The sequence below is a fragment of the Macrobrachium rosenbergii genome, chromosome 9, assembly GCF_040412425.1.
Source record: "Macrobrachium rosenbergii isolate ZJJX-2024 chromosome 9, ASM4041242v1, whole genome shotgun sequence".
Classification (NCBI taxonomy): domain Eukaryota; kingdom Metazoa; phylum Arthropoda; class Malacostraca; order Decapoda; family Palaemonidae; genus Macrobrachium; species Macrobrachium rosenbergii.
The window spans coordinates 53,907,347-53,930,907 of record NC_089749.1 but is presented as its reverse complement, the minus strand read 5'-3'; the positions used below and the strand labels follow the sequence as shown (position 1 = coordinate 53,930,907).

General features: G+C 33.8%; 1 protein-coding gene across 37 annotated transcripts in view; it reads left to right on the top strand.

Annotated features, from left to right (window-relative positions):
- LOC136841815 (SH3 domain-containing kinase-binding protein 1-like) overlaps positions 1-23,561 on the top strand; it is a 334,418-nt gene that overhangs the window by 307,121 nt on the left and 3,736 nt on the right. For 20 of the 37 annotated variants that reach the window (XM_067109162.1, XM_067109134.1, XM_067109166.1 and 17 more), the window contains 7 exons: positions 2,278-2,468; positions 3,431-3,533; positions 8,580-8,756; positions 10,056-10,168; positions 14,479-14,547; positions 19,242-19,476; positions 23,003-23,490. In XM_067109162.1, coding sequence (XP_066965263.1) covers positions 2,278-2,468; positions 3,431-3,533; positions 8,580-8,756; positions 10,056-10,168; positions 14,479-14,547; positions 19,242-19,476; positions 23,003-23,490 — 1,376 coding nt within the window. The remainder of the gene's footprint in view (positions 1-2,277; positions 2,469-3,430; positions 3,534-8,579; positions 8,757-10,055; positions 10,169-14,478; positions 14,548-19,241; positions 19,477-23,002; positions 23,491-23,561) is intronic. The other 17 variants (XM_067109168.1, XM_067109135.1, XM_067109160.1 and 14 more) reach the window with 3 other exon arrangements.

The following is a 23,561-nucleotide window of genomic DNA, read 5'->3' as shown; positions in this document are numbered from 1 at the left end:
ATTCATGTAATCAGGGAGACTACTGTATTGTCATTGTCATCATATTTTCACTAACACAAATAATGGATCACATACATTGAGAAAGAACTTTAAGCCTTTGGCTTATAAATATGAAGGAAATAGCAAAAGTCTTTGCAGTATTCAGTATATGAAGTTAAGGTACCTTGCTCAGTAGCTGTCTGCTAGCACCTTCAAGTCTTTTTTGCTATACATTATTTCTCTTGCCTAGGGATAGGTCTAAAGACTTTTAACCAGTTGGCAGTTATGCAAATGTACCTAATAAATTTTTGAAGATTGAAGAATTGAAAGAACAAAGTAAACCTAGGAACAAGATGGGTACGAGTATGGACAAAAGGGAGTATTTATTTGATTTTTACAACTGCCTTTAAACTGCAGTACTGAAATATTGAAGAGTAGAACTTTTAATGCATAAACAATGTCTACAGTAAATCTTCAAGTAACACTCAATTGTTAAAGGACAACCTCTTTTATTCATAAGATCATGGTGAATATTGTACAATACTTAGAAATATTCACATGTTTGTGCAATGCAATGTATAGCCTTAATACTTGTTCATTTATACTTATCATCAATTTATGTTCTGTACATACAGTAATTTTCGATTCTCTTCAGTATAGTAGATCAAATGTAACATTATTTGACTTGCAATTGTTGAAATTGAAGTTGAAGTTTTATCACAACTTACCAGTAGGATGCACTGAACTTGTAGACGACTTGGGAAAATGCTCTTAATGTCATAATTTGCCTAAAATTTTTTTATGTTCTGTATGTAATCAGAAAGATATTTCAAGTTAGTTCTTATCATATTTGCTTGCATGATGTTCTTGGCATCAGTAGACAAGTTTATATATTTTATATATTTTTTTGTGCCTTGACTTATTTTTTCATATGAATCCTCACATATCTTTTCAAATTTTTTCTTACAGTTTCCAGTGGTAAAGGTAAAGTTTATGTTATGCGTAAGCTGTAGAACTGTTTAAAGAAGATTTTTCTTTTACTAGTACAGAATTACAGTAAAAATTAGCATTTTATATGCTACTGATGTGTTAGTTTGTGCTTCTGTGCATTGGGATTTAATGCTGCTTAGCATGTCGGCCAAAACCATCTATTATTGATGATTTCGTTCATACATCTTTTTTCATTCTTAGAATATAAGCATACATATTTATTTTACTTTTTTTATTCTACCAGTTGCATCTGAAAGAATTTTTGTAACAGAAAAATGGACTGAAATATACCATACATAAATCATTTTATAAATCTCTCTCTCTCTCTCTCTCTCTCTCTCTCTCTCTCTCTCTCTCTCTCTCTCTCTCTCTCTCTCTCTCTCTCTCTCTCTCTCTCTCTCTCTCTCTCTCTCTCTCTCTCTCTCTCTCTCTCTCTCTCATTCCAAAAGAAAAGATAAAGAAATCATTTCCAGTAACACTTCAGCTAGATAACTGCATACTGTGGTATTATGATTGTTTTATGTTTGTCATTTCTTATGGCCAGTGTAGAATGAGCTGAGGTTACAGTATATGGTACATTATGGGTAAATGACTTATACACTATAGGTATCATGATGGTAGCAGAAGAATAATAATTTGAACCATGGGAGTATCAATTTACTGCAAAGCTTATGCCATAGATTTTGACTATATTGCTTAGTTAAATGTTAATGATTGCAGAACGTGAAAATATGTAGCATTTAGTTGACCATGGGTCTTATTTTGGTAAAGGTTTACAAGCAGATTTAACGCTCTTAATTTAGAAGCTGTCTTTTTACCATAGGTGTGCCTCATATGTTTAAACTACTTCATGATGAAATTTTATTTGTAACTTCCATGTGTAACATTGAAAAGTAAGTTGAATTTTTTTCTCAGATAAGTACAGTAACTCAACTTTGATAGTGGAACTAGTTTTATGCTTTTTAGGATAGAATTAAAATATATGAGTTCTGCCAACATAAATACACTGAGCTGTCCTTTGAATAATGAAAATAAGCACATCTGGATGTCTTGCTTTAAAATTGGAAGATTCAGTAACTGAATTTCACCTAAACATTTGAATTACTACGTGGATTGGAATGCATTGAAATTGGTATTTAAGTTGAAATAAATGCTGTAACCTGTTATGAGTTTTTTTTTTTTTTTGTTGAAATGGTTAGTCACTTCATTGATTGTAGAGTAACTATTGGTAAATATGATTTAAGATTTATATATCCTAGGTTCACTGTTATTCACATATCTTCAACACATTTGTTTTCTCCTTCACAGTGAGAGAGCTTGCAAGAGTCATGTTCCCATACGGTGCAGAACATGAAGATGAGCTGGAGTTGAAAGAAGGTGATGTCATCACTGTTCTATGTAAAGAACTTGAAGACAAGGGATGGTGGCGAGGTGAACTTAATGGCCGTGTTGGAGTCTTTCCAGATAACTTTGTGGAACTCATAAGTGTTGAAGAGACGGTAGGATATCTTTCACTTGTTTCTTCTGATCTTTGGTGTCTAATTCAGGCTTGAAAAAGCTGCCTTGCAATGGAGTACAGAATACTGAACTGTTAGTTGTATTTTGAGTACAGTATTAGATATTGGGATTCTTTTGGGTAGATGCATTTAATTAATGTAATGTGGAAGAATTTTGTTTAGTCTGCATTATCTTAGGTTAGGTAAAAGATAGGCAATTCTCTTGTTGTCATTTTAATTGTACAGAACAGATACTGTGGTGTGTGCTTTAAGAGACGTAGCACTTATTTTCCTTTCTTATATTAAGTGACTATGTATTATTACAATAATTAGATAGTACTTAACTATTTTATTATGTCTTATTTTTCTGTTATGGTTTTACTTTTAGTATTGGTTTTTTTTCATGTAATGTTTACCAGGGCCTGGTATTTTTGTCTGTAACTCATGGTTTCATTAAGTTTAAAACAGAAGCTGTGAATTTGCACAGAACTTGTTTGCTAATTCTGTTAGCATTTTTAAAGAATATGTGGGTAATTAGAGAAGTTTTTCACCATTTTCTTATAACTGTGTTTGCACCTGTCATGACAGAGATGATAAAAGCAATTAGCAGTGCTTTATAGTTATCGTCTGTGAACTGAAATACAGTACAGGGGTATGTCAAATTTCAAATGTGAATTACTGGTATGTGTTGAAAAAAATTTCATATCTATGTACCTGTATACATTACAGTAATGTTTTTCCATTATATTTTTATTGCTGCAATTGAAAATGCTAATGCTGTCTAGGAACATAGTCTTTGTGATGCTAATTTACAGAAATTCAGTCATAAATATGCTCAGATCTTTAAACAGCCTTGTATTATCTTTTGAGATGCAAATAACATGAGATTCTATTTAATGTAGCTCTCATTTTCAATACGAATGAAATGTAGTTGGGTGACTTATTAAGAATTTTGGTTTATGTAGGCAAAACCTCCCCGTCCTGAGAAGCCAGCAGCAGTATTGAAAAAAGGGTCTTCTCCAACAAGTTCTGCAGACAGTACTCCAACGGGCACATTAAGTAAAGCAGGTTAGTTTATGTATTTTATTTTGCAAGAAATAGATTTATTTTTAATGTCTGTTTTATATGCAAGTGCTAATAGAAGAAAGAAATTGGCCTTGTATTTTACTAAATATAACTATAGAGAAGCACATCACAAAATGTTAATGCAAAAAACTTAAAATTACCTAGAAAAATGACTGATCAAAAGAAAACATGTATTTTTCTCACAAGTTGTAAATCATGCACATTATTGCATAGCATCATTTGTATATACTGACATACACTTTCATCATATGGGTTGAAGAGTCAATGTGGTAGAAATTTTAATCTTAGTTTTCAACACTTTTTTAAGTGATGTATTTAGTTTTTCAAGTGGTCATTCTCACTTGACCAATGGATGTTCAGTAAAACTCTGTGTGACCCAATCCCTGTCAGCAGAAAGTGCAGGTCATCACCAACATTTTAAACATAATTCATTTTACGTAAATGCACAAGATTCAGCTAAAGCGAATGTCAAGCTTTGGAAATAAATTGGCTAAAAATTGTTTCCAATTTTATGCAAAAATGATAGATGAACATTTTTGTGATGGCATTTCAAATTTCCTAGTGTTTTTATATTTTAGAAACTGTATAAAAATGAGAAAGAAATTCTAATTAATGCTTTGACCTCATCAGCAAGGTCAAATAAATCATGGCCAAAGAGAAATCTGAAAGTTAAATAAGGCAAAATAAGAGTTAAATTAATTTTATTTTGTGTTATATTTTATCAACTGTCATGATTTTCTGTAAGTCTTATGTATTGTAGGCAAAAGCATCAAGGAATTTGGAAGTGTTAGTTGAGTGATACAGGTGTACTAGTATATCTGTTCTTGATCATACTAATTTCTTCAGTCTGAAACCAAATCTTGACCATTTGTTATGGTAACATAGGTCATCATATGTGTAATAGTAATTTTTTAGCTTTTGGTTTATAGCTTTTGATTTTTTGCTCTGAGGGTTTTGAACTCTTAAAACATTCCTCTGACTTCAGTAGTATAGGTGGATTTTTAAAATGTATTTCATACTAAAGTAAAGTACCGTAAGTTAATCAGATCACCAAGTCATAATTATGACACTCATATAACTAACCTGATAGATTTGTTATTGAGTGAGTAGGATTCCCTGTAAGTGCACTTCATGAGGTGCACTGTAGGCATTACTAAAGGATCTTTTTAGTGTCCCGTCAGCCTCTAGCTGCAACCCCTTTCATTCCTTTTTCTGTACCTCTGTTCATATTCGCTTTCTTCTATCTTAATTTCCATCCTCTCCTAACAATTTTTTTTAGTGCAACTGTGAGGTTTTCCTGCTGTTACATCTTTCAAACCTTTTTACTGTCAATTTCCCTTTCAGTGCAGAATGACCTCATAGGTCCTAGTGCTTGGCCTCTGGCCTAAATGCTAAATGTGTATTCCGTTCTATTCCAAGTGAGTAGGGGAGTTGAAGACGGCGGACAGCTGAGAGTGAAGAGAGTAAAGGGAATGGATGAAAAGCTGAAGACTGGAAGTGCATTGTACAAAACACAATAGGTCCTACCCCCCATCTCTCATCCACTTGTTTGACAAGAATGCTAGTGATAAATACTTTTTTTTCACATTTTTTGCTGATTAAGTTATAGGTAAATCCAACTTATTACGAGAAATTAAATATTGTATTGTATCAATTACACGTAATTCACACAAAAATAAAAGAAAAAATGCTAAGAAAGCTTGAAGAAAATACTGGCATTCTTTAGGATTCGTTTCTCAAGTTGATATGTCGCAGCACCTTGAGGATATCTAAAGAGATTAGATATTATCAATTAAATGTCAGTCCTCTTTAATGATGCCAGTGATGTATTAAATGTGAAGTCTAATAGGCAAGGAAACAATAGATTGTTAACATTATGGTACTTTTCAGAGTATTAAGAGAATAATGCATAATTTCATGCTTGAGGATTTATAGATAATGGAGTGAATTATTCCCCCTCTTATGCAAGAATGCACTTTGTGTTGATATTTGTTAATCCTTAAGCATGTGTATATACTTATCTTCCTGATGTACAAAGTTTTGTTCCCTTTTTTAGCTCTTAACAAACAAAAATCAGATCAGATGTGTTATCTATTCTACACCTTGACGCTTTTTCCTCCTAAGGTAACAGGAAAGTTGTTTCTGTGCTTGTTTTTCTTTTAATGCTTATTATCACACTTTGTCAATAGGCATCACCTTGTGGTAAAACATTATCTTGTAGGTGTAGAAAAAGCATTATCTTGTAGGTGTAGAATACTTGTGCCTTAAAAAAAGAAGCATATAAAGATTGATTAAAAAAGGGGATGTTTCTTCTTCCCTGTATTATTGATTAGATATGTTATCAGTAGCATGAAGGTGGCTAGTGGTCCATGCAGTACCATGGACAGTCTGTGATGGTAGCTTTTGTATTAATATGAGTGTCTTTTAGGCAATGCTGATTTTTAGTGCAGAAAGTGTGTGAAAGGTGAGACTAAATTATTTATTAAGAAGTTTTGGCATATTACTAAAAGAAGTGCAAAGAAATTTGGAAGTGTATATAGGTCACATGGAGGTTTCGTGAGTCATGTTTTCAGTGTGTTTACTCTTACATATTTAAAGAGATAATACTGCGTTGCGAGTATTGTGTAGAAGAAAATATTGGCTATGAAAGCTGGACAACAGTAATGTATAATTTTTCATGTAGTATTTTATAATACTACATTGTACTAACATGTATGTGTATTTATTCTTCCTTGAATTATGATAAAATATTTTGTACTGGAACAACTAATTGGTAGAGCACATAGTTTAATTAAGGAAAGCAGAATGACAGAATGAGTAAATTATGAGGATAAAGATTATGAAAATTAAAGCTATTCTTTTAATAGGATCATTGAAAGGAACAGTTATCACTCCAGTGAAAACTATTTTCCTTTAAAAAAAGATATGCTGCCTGAATCTTATACTGTAATGCAGTTCCCTGTTGAACCAGGTAACGGTTAAGGAGAGTCTTAACAAATCATTCTTAAAGAGAAAACAAATTCTTAAAAGAGAAAAGAAAGGGTGGAATAAGAAACAAAGACTATGCCTATCTACTTATTATGAGAAACACTTGATAGGACTTGCATTCATGCTTGGTGATTATAGCCAGAGCTGCATAAGCTAACATCCAGTACTATCAGAATCTTGAAATACAGGCACTGCACCAGCTGTTGGCCAAGGAAATTACTGACAAAATATGGCCAGGCAGTCTCTGCCTAATATGCTACTTGGTAATCTATCAAATTCTTCAGTTTGCTGGTATTTCAGCTTCAGAGAAGCTTGTTAAGTATTAAAATCAATGAACTTGAAAAATCACAAAACAAGGTATTTTTAAATTAAGTGAAATAAAAATCTACAATAATCTATATGCTGTACCAGCCAAAGTCATGGTATTTTAATGCATTGAGACAGTTGAATCCATACAGCGTACCAAATAAAACGAATCTGTCAACCTGTAAAAGTGTTCTGACTATACTTTGATTTACTAAAGTACAGTATTTTAAGAATTTTGTTACTCAAAATTAAGGAGCTTCTTTGAGGTAAAGAGCATCTTCGACACTGGGAAATACAGTAACTGATATGCATCAAACTAGAAACAGCATTAATTGATTACTGAAACCAGTTAATTAGTAAATTCAGTAGAGATTATTCCAAAATCCTTCAAAGCCTATGTTGATTTTACTGAATCAGAGATTGATGTGATATTCATGGAGAATCTTGCTCTATTTTTGTAAAGTGGGTAATCCCAACTGATTGAGATACCACTAAGTTTGAAAAGATTAACCTATTTCAGTATTATGAAATATGGTTTTTAGCTTCAGCAGTGATTGTTTTGAGCAACGACAGATTATGCACTTGAAAAAAGTTAGGTGGTATAAACAGTAATATGAAGTAAACAATTTGTAAACTAATACTATATATTTGTGTGAGTATAGCAGTATAAAAATTACTCATTGAAGGTAAATGTAATTTTGGAAATTTGTACTTGGAAGTATTGCCAGGTTCAGGAAACTTATAATATTTGACACTAAACAAAGGTACAGTTGTGAGGTGAGGTACGAGTGAGATTCGGAGTCCTCTGCTAACTAATTTATTTACAGACTATTCACACAGGTCAAGGGATCGTGTGAGCCACAGTGTAGCTTCCGACCTCTGACAGATTGAGACAGGGAATAAGTTCATGTATCTGTGTTTGTTAATAGACAGAAACATACATATAAAATGGTACAGAACATTTGACTGTAGATCATACATAAATGGTTGGAAAGCTGGCAAAACAATACATACAGTGGTAATAATACTGTACATAGATATGTGTATAAAAGTCCTACAAGAGAAGTTGCGTTTCTCTCGACCTCGTGCTTTCTCTTGTGCCTTCCTCATTGCGGGATAATGGCAGTCGTGGTTGTAGGTGTGTGTAGGCTTAGACACATGGGCACTACACTGTATTTGGAGTTATTAGAGGCTATGAAAAAAGCTTGATAGATTTCATATGTCCTTTTAAAAGGAAATACTGTATGTTTTTATCGAAAGTGCTGACTTCAGAACATGGGATATTTCCCCATCAAATATAAATGATTCATTTGCCTTTTTACTGAAAAAAAAAATCTCTGCCAGTTTGACATGGAGTTCTTAAATCTAGATTTTGCATTGTACTGAACCGATCATGAAATGGTACGAAGACGTAACTGTTTTTCCCAGGTGAAAATTATTTTGAATTATCAGCAGTCCTATGTTTTATAAGATGATTTTATGAAATTGCCTACATTCCTTTTCAAGGCTTTTTATGACGAAATTACTTTATCTTTTACATTTCACCATTATCTGGTCTCTACTCTGGTGTCTTCTCTTGTAGCTCACCAGTCTTATCTATGTGTTATATAATTTTTCTCCCCTTACTGACCAGAATGAGTCTATAGATGTGTTTCAGTTGCATGTCATAGCCACTACATAGTAATAACAACCTTTGGAATATTTATTTTCCACTGACATGATTTTTATTAACAGATAAGGAACCACCACCCCCACTGCCAGAAAAGAAAGTGCAGGCTCCACCCCCTCCGGAAAAGAAGGTTTCTGTAACAGGGTCATTAATAGCAGATGCTAATGACGGCAACTCCTCATCTAAGGATCAGAACGACCCAGCCATGAGTAAACTACAAAAGTCAAGCTCTTCGCTTAAAGGTATTTTCAGTTATCTGTTAAAATTCGATATGTTTTCTTGTAGATATCTGCAGGATTACATTGTAAAATAAAAGAAAGATCACCTTTTTGTGAAATATAAAGTTTGAAAAACAATATTCTTGGGTAAACTTGAAGATATGTTTGCTGGAGGTTAAATATCAGTTAAATTGAAAAGAATTATATTTATTCCACAGTGCTGATTGCATGATTAGAAAATTTTGATAATTTCAGAACATGACATTTTTATTTTTAGTGAATATGTTATAGGCTTTGCAATATAGCCTTTCTGTTTTTTATTTCAGTTTGTAATTTCATACACTTCATGAATTATTTCATGCTTGCATATATGGAATTTTTGCTCTATTTTTGCCTGTGATTTCTTGTTACTGTACTTTATTTTCATTTTCATGTAAATGTTATGAAGGTGTATTTTCTTAGAATTTCCTGTGTTTTTCTTTAAAAATTGTATAATAATTCTTGTTTGGCTCTATAACTGACATACAGCAGTGTAGGAAACTTTTGTTGTAAAAGTATCATTGTGCAATATTTGTTTTTTAGTGTACATTGTAGTACAGTATTTCATTTTTAATTAATTTATTATATAGAGTACATATGTCATGGGAACATAGTATTTTATCATTATTTATATAACGTGCTGCACAGTAAATCCCCTGTATTCGCGGATTCGAGTATTCGCAGATTTCCCTGTGGAATGTATCTACCCATTATTCACGGAAAATTCTCCCATTCACAGTATTTTTCACTGAGAAATATCACTAATTACTGTATTGTCATATCATTTTCAGAACTAAATGCACTTTTTGTGATAAAACTATTAAAATACGCAGGTATAAGCGTTTTTAGAGAGTTGTCTTTGTGTTTAATTGTTTTTAGAGGGGTTTTAAGTATTCGCAGATTTTAGCTATGCATGGGGGAGGGAGGCGGGTGCGGTATGCATCCCCTGTGAATACGGGGATTTTACTGTATATATTTTTGGAGTAGACTTCATATGGATTACTGTTGATGTTATTGATTTAGTAATGTATCATAAGTGTATCATTAATGCCATTATTCTCTCTTTTGTTATTTTGGTTTATTATTCCTAAACCGAAGTCAGTTACCTACCCAGAGTCATAGGTGATAAGTCAGTTGTGGAAGAATTTTTATTGGTGTTTTTTACATTAATCATCTTCAGTTTTGCCAGATTCAGGTACTATTTTAAGAGAGAGATTGTGTTCTTAGCTTAGCACTTTATTTCTTAAGATTTTCCTCAAATTTATTTTCTCCTATTCCTTGCAGAAGAACAAAGTTTGTCTTTAGATGTGGAAGGAGAACGTCTTACACATGTCACACAAAATCGTCCAAAAGGTCCATCCAAGAGAAGACCACCTTCTGGCTTATTTAAAGAAAACGTAAGTAGCGTTGTTTGTAAATGGTAACTTTTAAGTAACACTTTTCTGGCATTAAGCTTGTGACTGAATAATCTGTAGCATATTGAGTCCCACTACATATCTTGAGTTACTATTTTCAGCTGTGGATACGACCAGAAATCTATTAAAATTAAGGTAATAGAATCCTTTTTGTCAAGCCTTTTTGCCAGGAAAGTTTTTTTTCTACCAAATGTTGTGCATAAATAAGGCATTAGCTTGCATGAAAAGCATGTGTTTAGATTTATGAAGTGTGATACTGCAAGTATTGTTTAAAGTTAATTTAGTAACTGCATAAGTATTTTTATTGATAGTACAGTAGTGGCAAGTAGACCAGCTGTTTTATCACAATGAATAAATTACAAATATAATGTGGATCCAGTTTGTACACTTAATCATGTTGTAATTTGTATTTTATAGAGGAAATGTGTTTGATAAATATCACCACTTATATCAGACTTCTAAATGTCCAGTAAAGTATGAATGCTCATAGATAACCTTTTCTGCATAAATTATTTGTAACCTAAAATAATGTTCGTTGTGGGAAATATTTAATGTTATCAGCAAATGGTGATTTTATATTTACCATTGGAAGTAAGATTTTTTGCCTCTAACCATAATTTTTACATTACAAATGTGAATATGCATGCAAAATATTTGTAAAATTGGCATGTTACAAGCATGGGAAATATTTGGAACTTAAACCCTGTGATAAAAGCAAATGCAGTTTACCAGAGCTAGTGAAGATTGTGGAATGTATTTCATCTGTCTTTTGCATATTGACTTTATATATAAAATAAATGTTATCAGAAGGAGTATCCAATAGAACCAGCTGGTGTAGCGGTAGGGCTGTATGACTTCTCTTGTGTAATTCTTTCTCTGTTACCTACCCTGACAATTTGCAGTCAATTTTGTATAATTTCAATTACCGAAGTGAATTAAGGAAGCGAAGCCAAGGGTCAATAAACAAGGATTTAAACAGGGCTTCAGGGTTTATACTTAAATAATTGGAATCATAGTCAGAGGGAAACATAAATACTAGTGGAAATATGATAGAAATGAAATACTACTGAACTGTAATATAGTACTTGATTAAAATAGTATAAGTACAGATCATATTAGCCACGAATTACATTCATTCATATAATTCTGCATGGTAGAGTAATATTAGGGAGATTTATTATGATAGAATATTTGAGACAGTGGTGTGTAAAAGTTTATAGACTGTTGGAAGGTTACTGTTCTTGTTTATTTCTAGGAATACAGTACATTGTCGAATTTGCATGTGCAGTGTAAAGCTGTAGTTATTTATTTTGTATTTAAATAACTCTGAGTGTGTGCAAGAGAGGCTGTAAGATATACAAAAGAGTAGGCCACCTGAATCAGGAATGGTTTTGGACGATGAATGAATTTTGAGTGCAGTGTGGCAGTAGTTGAATAGGGAGAGTTATGTTAGTACTGTACTGAATTTATGCCAACAAAAAATGCAAACCTTTGTGGTGCTTAAGCTTAAACTTCTAGATTGTAAAGTGAAAGGCCATTTAGATTATTAAGAGCATATTTTAATGGTGAATGACTCCACATGAGTTAAGTTCAGCAGACCTTATTCTCACTCTTGTTCTGTAACATTCTGACCATAGTAAAACATGAATCAAGTTTGAACTAGGTATTTTAAGTTTCATTTACTGCATTTTATTCTCCCCTGGAGTTTGCTGTTAACAGTTTTTCATTGTACTCTGTTTTTATATATATAAATGTTTTATTGGTATATTAACATGGCTTTTGTATATGATGTGGAATCTGTTTTTTCATACAGTGAATCTGCAATAGAATATTTTTTGTATATTTGTTCACTGGTGGAGCCAGTAAGCTAGAAGTTTTGATAGTTCTTATTACATTTTATTATCTCCTTTTTTGTATTTTGATCTTTGCCAAAGGGTTTATCATTTAGGATTTGCTTGTCTATTTGACAGGATTACATGAAAATAACAAATGGATTTTTCCAAATCTCTTCCTAGGTTTGTTACATGTTTGGAGCTAAAATACTGTATTTGAATTATTTTATACCAATTCAGTTGAGTTTAAGAAACTGTCTTCACCATATAGGCAGTGATACTGACTTCAAGTGTAAAACATCCAGTCTGCTTTAAAGAGTGCAACCAGTATTGTATTGGCTGATGCTGTTAACACCTATTTGGTAACAAAATAATAGGTGTCCAGGTTAGAAAGCTGTAAAGTAATTGATATTTTTCACTTAATATCAAGTAATTTATCATACTGTACCATCTTTCCCCCTCAATTTCATTTTAAATAGATTTTTGGTCATCAGGAGGAAAGTTACTGTTTCCTGGCTTTAGTATCTTAAAATCTCTCCTACCTAAACTGGAACTGAGTCCTTCATCACCAGAAGTAGTTAGGCAAGCCAGATGTACCTCTAGGGAAAGTTGTTTAGTAAAAGGTTTGTGTATTTGGAAAGAGATCTCTTTGGTCCATTCCTCTTTTGCTGGTGTTGTTGTTTAGTGATGCTGTAATGAAGAGGTTGTAAGCCCATCTCTCTATATACCTCATTGTTGGAGTTGAAGGTTTAAACCTTTTATGTAAGGAAAGTTTATAGGACCAAAGGTAACTTCAGTAGCTATTTGAAGCATAAAGGAAGTAGTAGACATGAAGTACTGAAAGGTGCCAGTTCATGAATGAATGATTGAATATATCTGCTGTGTTCAAGTTGTAAAATGTATTGCAAGAGACCCGTGTCATGTAGGTTAAAATACTCCCATCTCGCCATAACTAATAATGTAAATAACAGAACAGTCTTCAGAAATACTGTTACATTTTATCTCTTGGCTGGGAGAAGTTATTCAGAGGGCCTGTCAGTCAAAATGAGTTTGATGTTCACAGTTAGGTTATCTACTGTAAAAAATACATAATTGTTCACCTCCTAAGTCTAGAGAGATAACATAGGCCTGCTTTGTGTTCTGTTAGGTCTGCAATGTTAACTGGTGAAGGGTAGAATTTTTTATTTTGCCTTTTGTGATATGAACTGGAAGAAATCTGTAACTGTATAAGCACTTTTTTCAGTACTTAAAGTTCAGATGGATGATTTTTTTTTTATGGTGACATTCTCGTGGCTTACCTGCAACTTGTGTTTTGTGCATTCATCATCACAGCTGCAGTTTGTTACTCCAAAGCAATACTTGTTTAAGAAAACTGATAAATTCATGGTCAATTTTATATAAATAGTCTCTTCAGGGGTTGCAGCTTATGTTGTGTCTTATGTAGCACACTGTATGTGGTATTTCGGGTTCTTTGCTGGGTTCTTTCAAGCCCAGGCTGTTTTGTTTTCTTTTATATTTTATCTCTTCCCTGTTGCCTTTTCATAACCAACTCCAATTTCTCTAATTTCTGTAACTTTACCTTCCCCGGATCTTCACTTTATTTAGGAATAAATCCCTCAAAGTGTACTTATGAGTGTCTAAAAATATGACATGATGGCCTATTATTATAATAATAATAATAATGATGGTAATAATAATAAATAATAAAATGTGAAGTGAAATAACTTTACTTCCGAGACGAGGTGTGTGGTTGTCAGGCCCTGCCTACACGTTAAACTTTTACTGGCAGATGGCCAGCACCATTACAGTTATCATTAAATCTAATACAGTATGGGTTTTCACATACAATCTAGGTTTTTATGCATATGTAAAACAGTGGTTTGCATGCCTCAGTTTTCTTCATATTTAAAATTTTATGTACAAAATCATCATTTAGTAACAACAGCTACCCTTAAATGGAAAAAATACATCCTTAATCTCTGTAGTACTGACCTGTTGCTTGTTAGTGCACTGGTGTCCTAAGTACTGTAGTATTTTTGCACAGCCACTCTGAATCATTTAAGCTTACAGTAGCCTTCACCAGACTGCTATATCCTGTCAGTGGTAGTAATTTGTAAATATAAAGCAGGATTATTTTAAAACATTTTAAACCATTTTCTACACTTTCCTCATGCACATAGTTATTGTTTTCATTTCTATCACCCACTAGACTATGGTAGGATCAAGAGTCTCTGTACATTATATAGGTTTCCACTGGGATACATTTATGCTTGCTCTACTTATCTTAATTTCCTCTTTCCAATCAAAATTGAAGCAACATGTGAATGAATGTCATAAAAATTCTTTAAATTTGTATATTTTGTATTGATTCTGTAGTAGCACCCACCTCTGTACCAGCTGGTGTGGGGTCCTTGTTTTATTCTGAACATTTGTACATCACGGTTTCTCTCTGTGGCACAGATGAAAAACCAAAACAGCGCCGATTCTGACACCCTGCCCCCTACACCTGAGGATGACCTAGACGATGTTGTAAGTCCTTTATCAAGCTTATTTGCTTATATTTCATGATTATCATGTATTTTAATTTTAGTGGCTGGAACTCTGAATAAGGTTACAAACATTTAATGAAGTCATCTTCCTAAAAAGTAGATTACAGACATTTAATGAAGTCATCTTCCTAAAAAGTAGCTTTTGTAAATTTAAATTTAAGTATATATTATGGGTTTAAACCTGTCATATTCAGATTTCTATTTTGCCACATTAAATTCAAGCATGTGCATCTTAATTATGTTACTGCAAATGCTTAACTCTCTGTTCTGCACGATATTTATTTATTTATAACAGAAAATTGATTTTAGATCTTACTGAAGTGGTGAAGTGATTACAGAGATGTATTGTAACACAGGTAAGGAATGAATATTTATTATTATAGTTTCATACAGTATTTTTATGATTTTTATGTATGACACATTGAAACAGTACCCACTGTTTCACATACTTTTTTTTTTTTTTTGCTTGGAATTAACCCACTAGATTTGAATTCCTTAAGAACTGGGAAGTATTGATTTTCATCTTGCTTATGTTTACTTTTTTTTTTTTAGTTTGTCTCTATTTAAATTCTTTTGGAACCCCCTTTGGTATTCAAGTTTGGGGCCCATCTTTTTGTTTAGTAAACATTTGCAGTTTTAATTTTTGTTATAATCTATCCTGGTTCTCTATTTAATGCTGTAGTCCATTTTATTAATACAAAACTATGTCTAACCATTAATTTCTACTAACGGGCTTCTTTTTCTTGGATTTTCTTTCTCATAAGTCAGGTTTCATTGTAAGAAACAAATGTGGAAGACCCTGTTAAGTTTCCTCAAATACATTCGGTGCATAATAATTTTTCGACAAGTTACTGATACTATGTATTTTCCTAGTTTCATAGTGTGCATTGCAATGATATTTGCTCTGTTAAAAGAACTACTGCATTAGGTTCCAAGAGTGCAGAATTTTTATGTTTTACTTTTTTAGTTTTGTTAGCAAATATCTGGTAGTCAAAATGATACAGTGCAAAGTTTCATTTTTTGTAAATTATAATCCCAATTTTAAGTGATAAAAGGATTTTTTTAGTTTGTGGAATTATAGAAAACAAATTTAGAAGGCATTTTTACATTTTCATAATTATGTTGAATTAAAAGATAATTGGAACTTTTTCTTTCTTGTTTTAAATATATCAGGGGAATATCTGATTCCTTAATTGATTTTGTTTTCGAAATCTGAATATGTAAAAGAGATACCTGGAAGGAAGAGTTTAGTTCCTCTTGTTGTGTTAGATGAGAGTTCAGGTGACTACATAGCATTTGTGATATACTGTAATGACAGATTACTTTGATTATGATATTTAGAATATATATTTTAGGTGTTGATTAGGAAGGTTTATGATAATACCTTCAGTTTAGCATTTACTGTGTTAAAAATTCCATTTTGACTTCTTAAAACTGCACAGTATAAGTTTTTCAAATGTAGGTTTTTTGGTCTTAGGAATTGAACAAATGCTAAGAATTAGACTTTGTCTAGAGTACAGTGCATTACTGTATTCTGTTACTGAGACTGTAATACATGAAGTTGAACATCAGAGGCCATTCTGGAATTAATCTCTTTTGATAATCTTCATGTGTTGTGGAGAACTATTAAAGCTAAATAAAATTAAAATTTTTAGAATTTACAAGTACAGTACTGTACTGTAATATCCTGTCATATTAAATATTATATTATAGTAATATTGTACTGTACTGTAATATCCTGTCATATTAAATATTATATTATAGTAATATTGTTGGTCTATCTGTTAATCATATTGGGGGTTTTCTGCCGATTAATAGATTTAAATTTTAATTCTTATTATTGAAAATATTTGCCTGAAGTTGCATAATACAGTATTTCACATTCCTCGACATGGTCAGTCGCCTAACCAGAGCAATTAAGTGAAATTCTTAGATAGCCAAGTATGGAGGGACTAATGAAATGGATAAAAAAAAATTTAGTACACAATGGTGACCAAATGACTCTGCAGAAAATATTTTAGTGCTGTCTGCAGTTTGTCCAATTGGAAATCTTAGGAAGTCAGGACTTTTAAAGATAATTGCACAACTCCTGATTCTGTGTCTGGGACACTGGCAATTAACAATAATTCCTTGAACTTTAAAGCTCTTTAAATTAATGTCAGACTTGAGCCTTTTCTAATTTAATCATTTTTGAAGTTTCATGAAAATGGAGTTAATAGTTAGCACATTACCTCTTGTTTGTGTTAGTTTTAATATTATTAAAACCAGAAAGAAGTTGAAAGAAAAATCATTGTTAACTAACTTTAGAAAAGTATATTTTCAAAGGCAAGATAGCACACAATTTTTAGAACAGTACAGTACATACTTCCATTTGTAAATTGTGGAAAAATGTAAAGCATTTAGAGCATATTGTTTTAATATGTTTTTATTAATGTGAGGGATGCATGTAGAAAATGTTCCACTGGTTTTCATTGCTCTTCCATCTCAAGAAAGAATGGAATTTTGTACAGTATCTTCTGTACTCTATTCCAAATACTGTGATCTTGAAAGCAAATCTCTCAGTATTTAATTGGTAGTAGTATATCTTTTCTACCTAAATGGAAGGACCTAAGTAGGACTTTTCTAAGCTCATTTTTCTTTACCATCAGAAAAAGAAACATAACTTGGCACAAGTGTTCACAAGGTCACTTATTATAGTTGCCAGAACATCTCTCTTCTTTCAGTGTTTTTTTTATTTACTCAGTGTAATATATAGAGAAAAAAATTTTAAATTAAAGGGTATATAATGCTCACAGGTCATTCCGGTTAAATTCATACGTGATTTTTCTTCAGATTGATGGCTTTACTTATGGTTGACCAAGTTGGTGAAATGTTTCTACTTACTATATTATTTTTTTAATACCAAAAGGGTTTAGCCTCAGTCTAGTTGCAGTTTAGAGAAGTATGTTAGAATGTATTTGTATTTTCTTAATAACTGAGAGGGAATCATAGAATGCTAACGTAAATTGTTTTAAGAAAATGTAATTTTGTCATATTTACATAATTCTCGACTGGTTATATTGTTATTAAAGACTAACCTTCAAAGAAATTTTTAGATAAATCCAGATATAACTTTGATAGCAGTGGTAAATTTTAAAATTACAGTTCAATTTTGAAGAATGTACTGTGAATATTACATTTATAACTTCAGTTGAAAGTGAACTGTGGTATAAATTTAATTCATTTTGTAGTTCTGTGGATGAACTTTTTGTTTCTCACAATATGAAAAACTAATGTAGTGCACTATTGAAACCCCATTTTTTATTATGGCGGAGTATTCTGGGCTTTTCATGTAAGCAGTGGTTTTACACATGTGTGAGGTATGTGGCTGGGAGGGAATGGCAGGTTGTGGTTTCACGTTACACCAGATATCAGATGTCAGACTAGTATATGGTCGCTGCTGCACCACCATAGTAGTAGTGTGTCTCAAGAGTGAGGTGAAATTGTTATCATTACTTTTTATTCCATATGTGTTTACTGTCAAGTGTTTAAAGTGCTAAAGATATTTTACTCAAAATTTTTAGGGGAGTGAAGATTTTTGTCAGTGCCTCTTACAGTGTAATTAACAGAGTACAGTATTGCATTAGGTGTACAGTATTCAGTAACCCACAAAGTGTTTTTTTTTTATAAGGATTTGTACTCTAAAGTGGAAATGAGGTGAAATCCTAAAGAACTGACACCAATTTTAGATGTGTTCCAAGTTATGCTGTAAATCAATTTAGATCATTTTATTGAAATAGTACAGCTGTTCTGGGGAGAAGTATTTGAAAGTGTTTCATTGTTTCTTTCAGTGTTATGCTACAAAGATTCTATTTTTTTTTTATTAATTTGAAGAACATGTTTAACTTACAGGACTGTATACTTTCAAGTTTCAGTATGAATATTTACGTGAGAATATAAGGGGCTACTTTTACTGTATTTTGATCTATTTTTCAAAAGTTGGAAACCTGTCTACAAGTCTACTTCTCCATAACTAATTTTTTTTTAGTTCTCTAAGAAATATTGAAATACTGTCCATAATATAGATGTAATTATGTTTTTGTTCCACACTGTTCTAAAAGAAAGGTATTGTATGTTCTGGTTTTTCTGTAAAGTTGGAGGAAGCTCAATAAGAAATAATTTGGGAAAAGTTGAAAACCTTAGTAATTACATGAAGGGAGAGAAAAAGAATGCAATGAAATAATAAAGTATAAATACAAAATGTAAGATGTAATTAATTTTACTTTGTGGCCATTATGTACAGTACAGTTGAATTCCATGTGTACTGTAGAGAGGTGAAGTATGATACTGTTCAAGATTATAATCATTCTAGCATATTCCTTTCCGTAGGGGGTTACGTCATATGTCAATTTCTTGATTACTGCAGTGTTATCAATACTGTATCAGAGATTTTATCCATGTCTTAGGCCCCCAGGCACATTCTTTACTGGCATCATTTTTATTTGCCATCACTGCTCTTTTCCCAACTGACTGTCCAATCTCTAGAAATTTTTCTTGGTAATCTATTTACACAACTTTATGAAAATGATAATCTGAGCATATTACAAGGGTTTGAAGTTCTGCATTGTAGTTGTTTACTTCCCTAGTGATCTGTTTTCTTCATCATGCTGAGATTAATTGTATATTCAACCACAGGATACCGGTAGTCAACCAAACGGACACAGTAATGCAGCTGAAATTCCTCGAAGCCCTAGTGTTCCCTCTTTAGCAGTACAAACCTCCACAAAACCACCTGCTCCTCTTTTGTCTCCTACAAGTGGAAAACCAAGCGTGGAACTGAGAAGTAGACATGAAGCCAGCAAAGATGTTCCATGGTTACAAGAATTAAGACTGAATCAGAAGAAGAAAATATCGGGTGTTTTCAATGCAGGTTAGTCTTTCATTTCATTTACTGTACTATATAAATTTTGGTTTTCAGGTCTACATTTGAAGTTGTGCATCAAAATGTGTGAAACATATGAAACACTGAAAAAGACATTGTAGGGGCTTCTTCCAGCTACACAATTTTTAATCTGCTATCAAGTTTAGTTTGATTTGTAGAATTTTATTGAATGTAATACAGTATTCTACAATTTTTCATGTGTGTGAGTATTTAATGCATTTATAAAACTGCCCATAACCTGAAATGAAATGTAATTTTTATCAGATAAATTGAGGTTGGGTAATTACAGTAAACTCTGGTAGTAAGAGATATGTTTACAGATTTCAGTGGACAGCTATGATAGAATGTGTTTTTAGGCAAAGCGTTGTACTGTATAAGATACTTCTCTCAACTGATTTGGATTATACATTCAAGAATTTGTTACTTAGCAGAGTATATATTTGTAGTAGTGAGGGAGTTGTGAGTGTTGATTTAGCACCACTTACCTACTTGTTGTGCTCAAGTGTCTCTTGCATCCTATGTGATTACCATTTATCCAGTGTTTCGTGAGTGTTCTGATCACTCACTCAAGTGTTTTCCAAGCTTTGTTTTGATCCGTTGCTATTCGTAGCTGATCCTTAATGTCTGTTAAAGGCTTCAGTGACAATCAATGTTTTTCTACACTCAACTGTCTAGTTTATTGGGGGTTGGTGCTGACATGTTGGGCAACTCCCCTTCATCCCCCCTGTGCTGGAAGAGTGACCTCCTAAGTTTTGACAGTATATAGTATTTTGATAGTAATATTTTTTTCCATCCTGGCAAGACTTGAACTGGTTCTGAGTCTGCCATGCTGCCAAGCCAACCTGTTTGCATCTATGATGACAGTTCAATTGCATCAGTAGGCGATCAACAACTCATGGCCATCACGGCCAGGTACATTCCAGGCAAGAGGAATGTAGTGACCAACAAGCTAAGTCATCAGGTCCTAGGGACGGAGTGGTCTCCGCATCAGGAGATAGCGGACAGGCTTTTTCATCTGTGGGAGAGACCAGTGATAGACCTCTTCGCAAAAAGGTTCAACAGGAAGTTAGAGGTCTTTTGTTCAGTAGTTCCAGATTTCTTTGCTGTGGCAGAGGGTACCCTTCAACATCCCTGGGAAAATCTGGAAGTCTGTGCATCCCCCGCCCCCAAGCCTGATCCATCACATCCTGAACAGAGTGATGATTTCTCAGAATCTCAGGATGACTTCAGTAGCTCCTTTGTGGCCTCAAGCAGAATGGTTCCCAGATCTGCTATCTCTGGTTTCAGTGGTTCTGAGAGAGATTCCCTCATGGCACAACCTCCTCTGTCAACCTCATCAATCAGTAGGGTCATTATCTCTTCACAGCTGGATACCATCCAGTATTTCCTGCGAGCGAGAGGCTTTTCTCGCAGAGCAGCGACAGAGATGTCTGGCTACCTCAGAAGATCTTCCTCAGCCATGTACTAGGGAAAATGGGCTGTCTTGTGTGATTGGTGTCATCAACAGGGTTTCTGTTCAACAGATAGCTGATTTCCTGATCTTCCTCCAAACAGAAAAACACCTTTCTGTTTCTGCCATTAAGGGCTATAGGGCTGCCGTGGGTTTATTTCTGTCTGAAAGATGTGAACCTGACTTCCTCTTGGAAAATCTCTATGCTGCTCAAAAGTTTTGAACAGTCTTGTTCTCCTAGAGAACTTAAACCACCTACCTGGGATCTGACTCCGGTGCTAAGTAGTCTCACTCGAGCCCCATATAAACCATTGTGATGGTCATCAGACAGAAACTTGACCCTCAAGACTGTTTTTCTTCTAGCCTTTGTTTCATCAAAGAGAGTGGGCAAACTCCATGGTCTGGGTTTTGATGTTAAACAATACCAGGGGTTGGGGGTTGGTAGCCTTTGAATTTGTCCTGGAATTCATTGCTAAGACTCAAAACCCCTCGGTCCATGATGACAGATTTGTTTCCTTTTCTATCCATTCCCTTGGGGATTTTGTTGACAAGATGAGTTACTACTATGTTCCGCCAGGGCACTGCATAGTTATCTGAGAAGGACTCGACACCTGAGACCTGGGTGCTGAAGACTTTTTGCGTCCAAGAATACCATATCCTTTTGGCTACATGAAATGATAAGATATGCCTACACCACTTCATCAATTTCTACTACCAGTACTGTGTATGCAAGAACACATGATGTTAGAGGACTAGGCTCCTCCTTGGCATTCAAGAAGAACTTGTTTTTTCATAGGATTTTGAATGTGGGTTCTTGGCTTCGCCAAACCACCTTCACATCCTTCTACCTGAGCAACGTTGCTTACAGGTCCTTGAACAATTTTCCTTGGGTCCGATGGTAGCTGCTCAGCAAGTTGTGTAGCTCATCCAGTGCCCCTAGCAGGACAGTTTGTATCTTGCCTAAGATGATGATTTGAAAGTGAGAATGATTGAGATGGCTGGTCTTTTTCCTTTTCTCATTATACACTGGAACTGGTTAGATACAGGTGAGTAAAGTAGCTTTACTGTTAGAGTATTAAATATTCTACATGAATATACCTTTCAGTAGTAAGCCCTTCCTCTCTATAGCAAGGAGAGAGAGGAATGATAACAAATACGTCTAGATGGCTACCTTAGTTTATCATCTGAACAGATATAGGTCTTTAACTTCCTCCTATGCAATGAATCTCTGCATTGTATTTTAGACCAGTAGTCTGACTGCTAGATACCCATCTATTAACAAGTCAGAGGCTTGGGTCTCCTTCCTTTGAATTCTCTTATCCAGGAAGTGTGACCTGGTTTGCTGAACCTCCAGTCAGTTCAAAATTCTCTTACCTCCCACCAAAGATGAGTGTGTCCAAATGTTCAGACTTAGGTTTGTTCCGCATATGAACAAATGACAAATTTTGAAATTAATTTGTAGTTTTCATAGGTAAACCTACGGTCGTAACACTGACTGTCCATCTCTAGCCACCCCTCTTTTTGTTAACCCTGTGCCGGAAGAAAACTAAATACATTACGGGGTTGGAGATAAGGTCGCTTTCCTCTTCTCCCTCATCCCTGTGACTGATGGCAGATGCCACCAGTTCCTTGCATAAACAGTTCCTATTGTTTTTTTACCTTTTTCAAGCTGGCACCAGAAGATTGATCCTAATGTTCAGACCACAGGTTTGTTAGCTATGAAATATACAAGTTAATTTAAAAATTTGTCATTTTGTACGTCTGATGGAATTGCACTTTTTCGTCAAAATACAGTATTCTGTTATTACATCATTCCGTGGCATTTGATCCTTGGGGTATTTGACGAGTAACTCGCAAGTTAATCCAAGAGTACAAAACAACACATAGAATTACTGTTGTTGATAGCTTTATTGCAGCAAGGGAAGAACTCAGATAATGCCAGTGCTATATAATTCAGTTGTCAGAATGATACATAGTAGGTGTAAATATTTGTATAGTTTTAAATTCTATTTGTAAAAATGTTTTTTTTATTCTATATATTTAATGATACTGTGTTTATTCCAGCAGATGAAGTTATGTCATCCTCAGGGCCTTCTGTTTCTTCAAAGCCTGCTGTACCACCACAAAAATCAGATGATAAACCAAGTGCAAAGCCACTCAAACCTATTCCATCAAAACTTGATGGAACTGTTTCAGACATAAAGCCAAAAGTTAGTGAGCCATATATCCCTAGTCCAGATTATGATTCTAAGACATCATCGTTGGTGCAGTCAAATTTAACAAAAACCAAGCCTCTTCCTCGTACTCCTTGTGAGCCTAGTAAGTTAGGAAATGGAGCTGAATCATCCCCTCCTGTTACTGAACTCAGAAAATTCCCTTCGAATATTGATTCTAAAAAACTCGCTGCCAATAATGACTCAAAGAAAGCTGGTGCCTCACCAGAGGTTAAGGAAAGTAAAACGCCTACTGGGTTACTGAGGGACTCAAGAGACAATAATAGTAGCCAACTAGAAGAAAAAGTTAATGCCATTTATAAGGAGCTCTTACCAAAGGTAAGTTTAAAAACCATTCCTTACCCCTGCATTTAGGAAATTCCTCGTAAGTTTAAACTGTGAGGACTGTA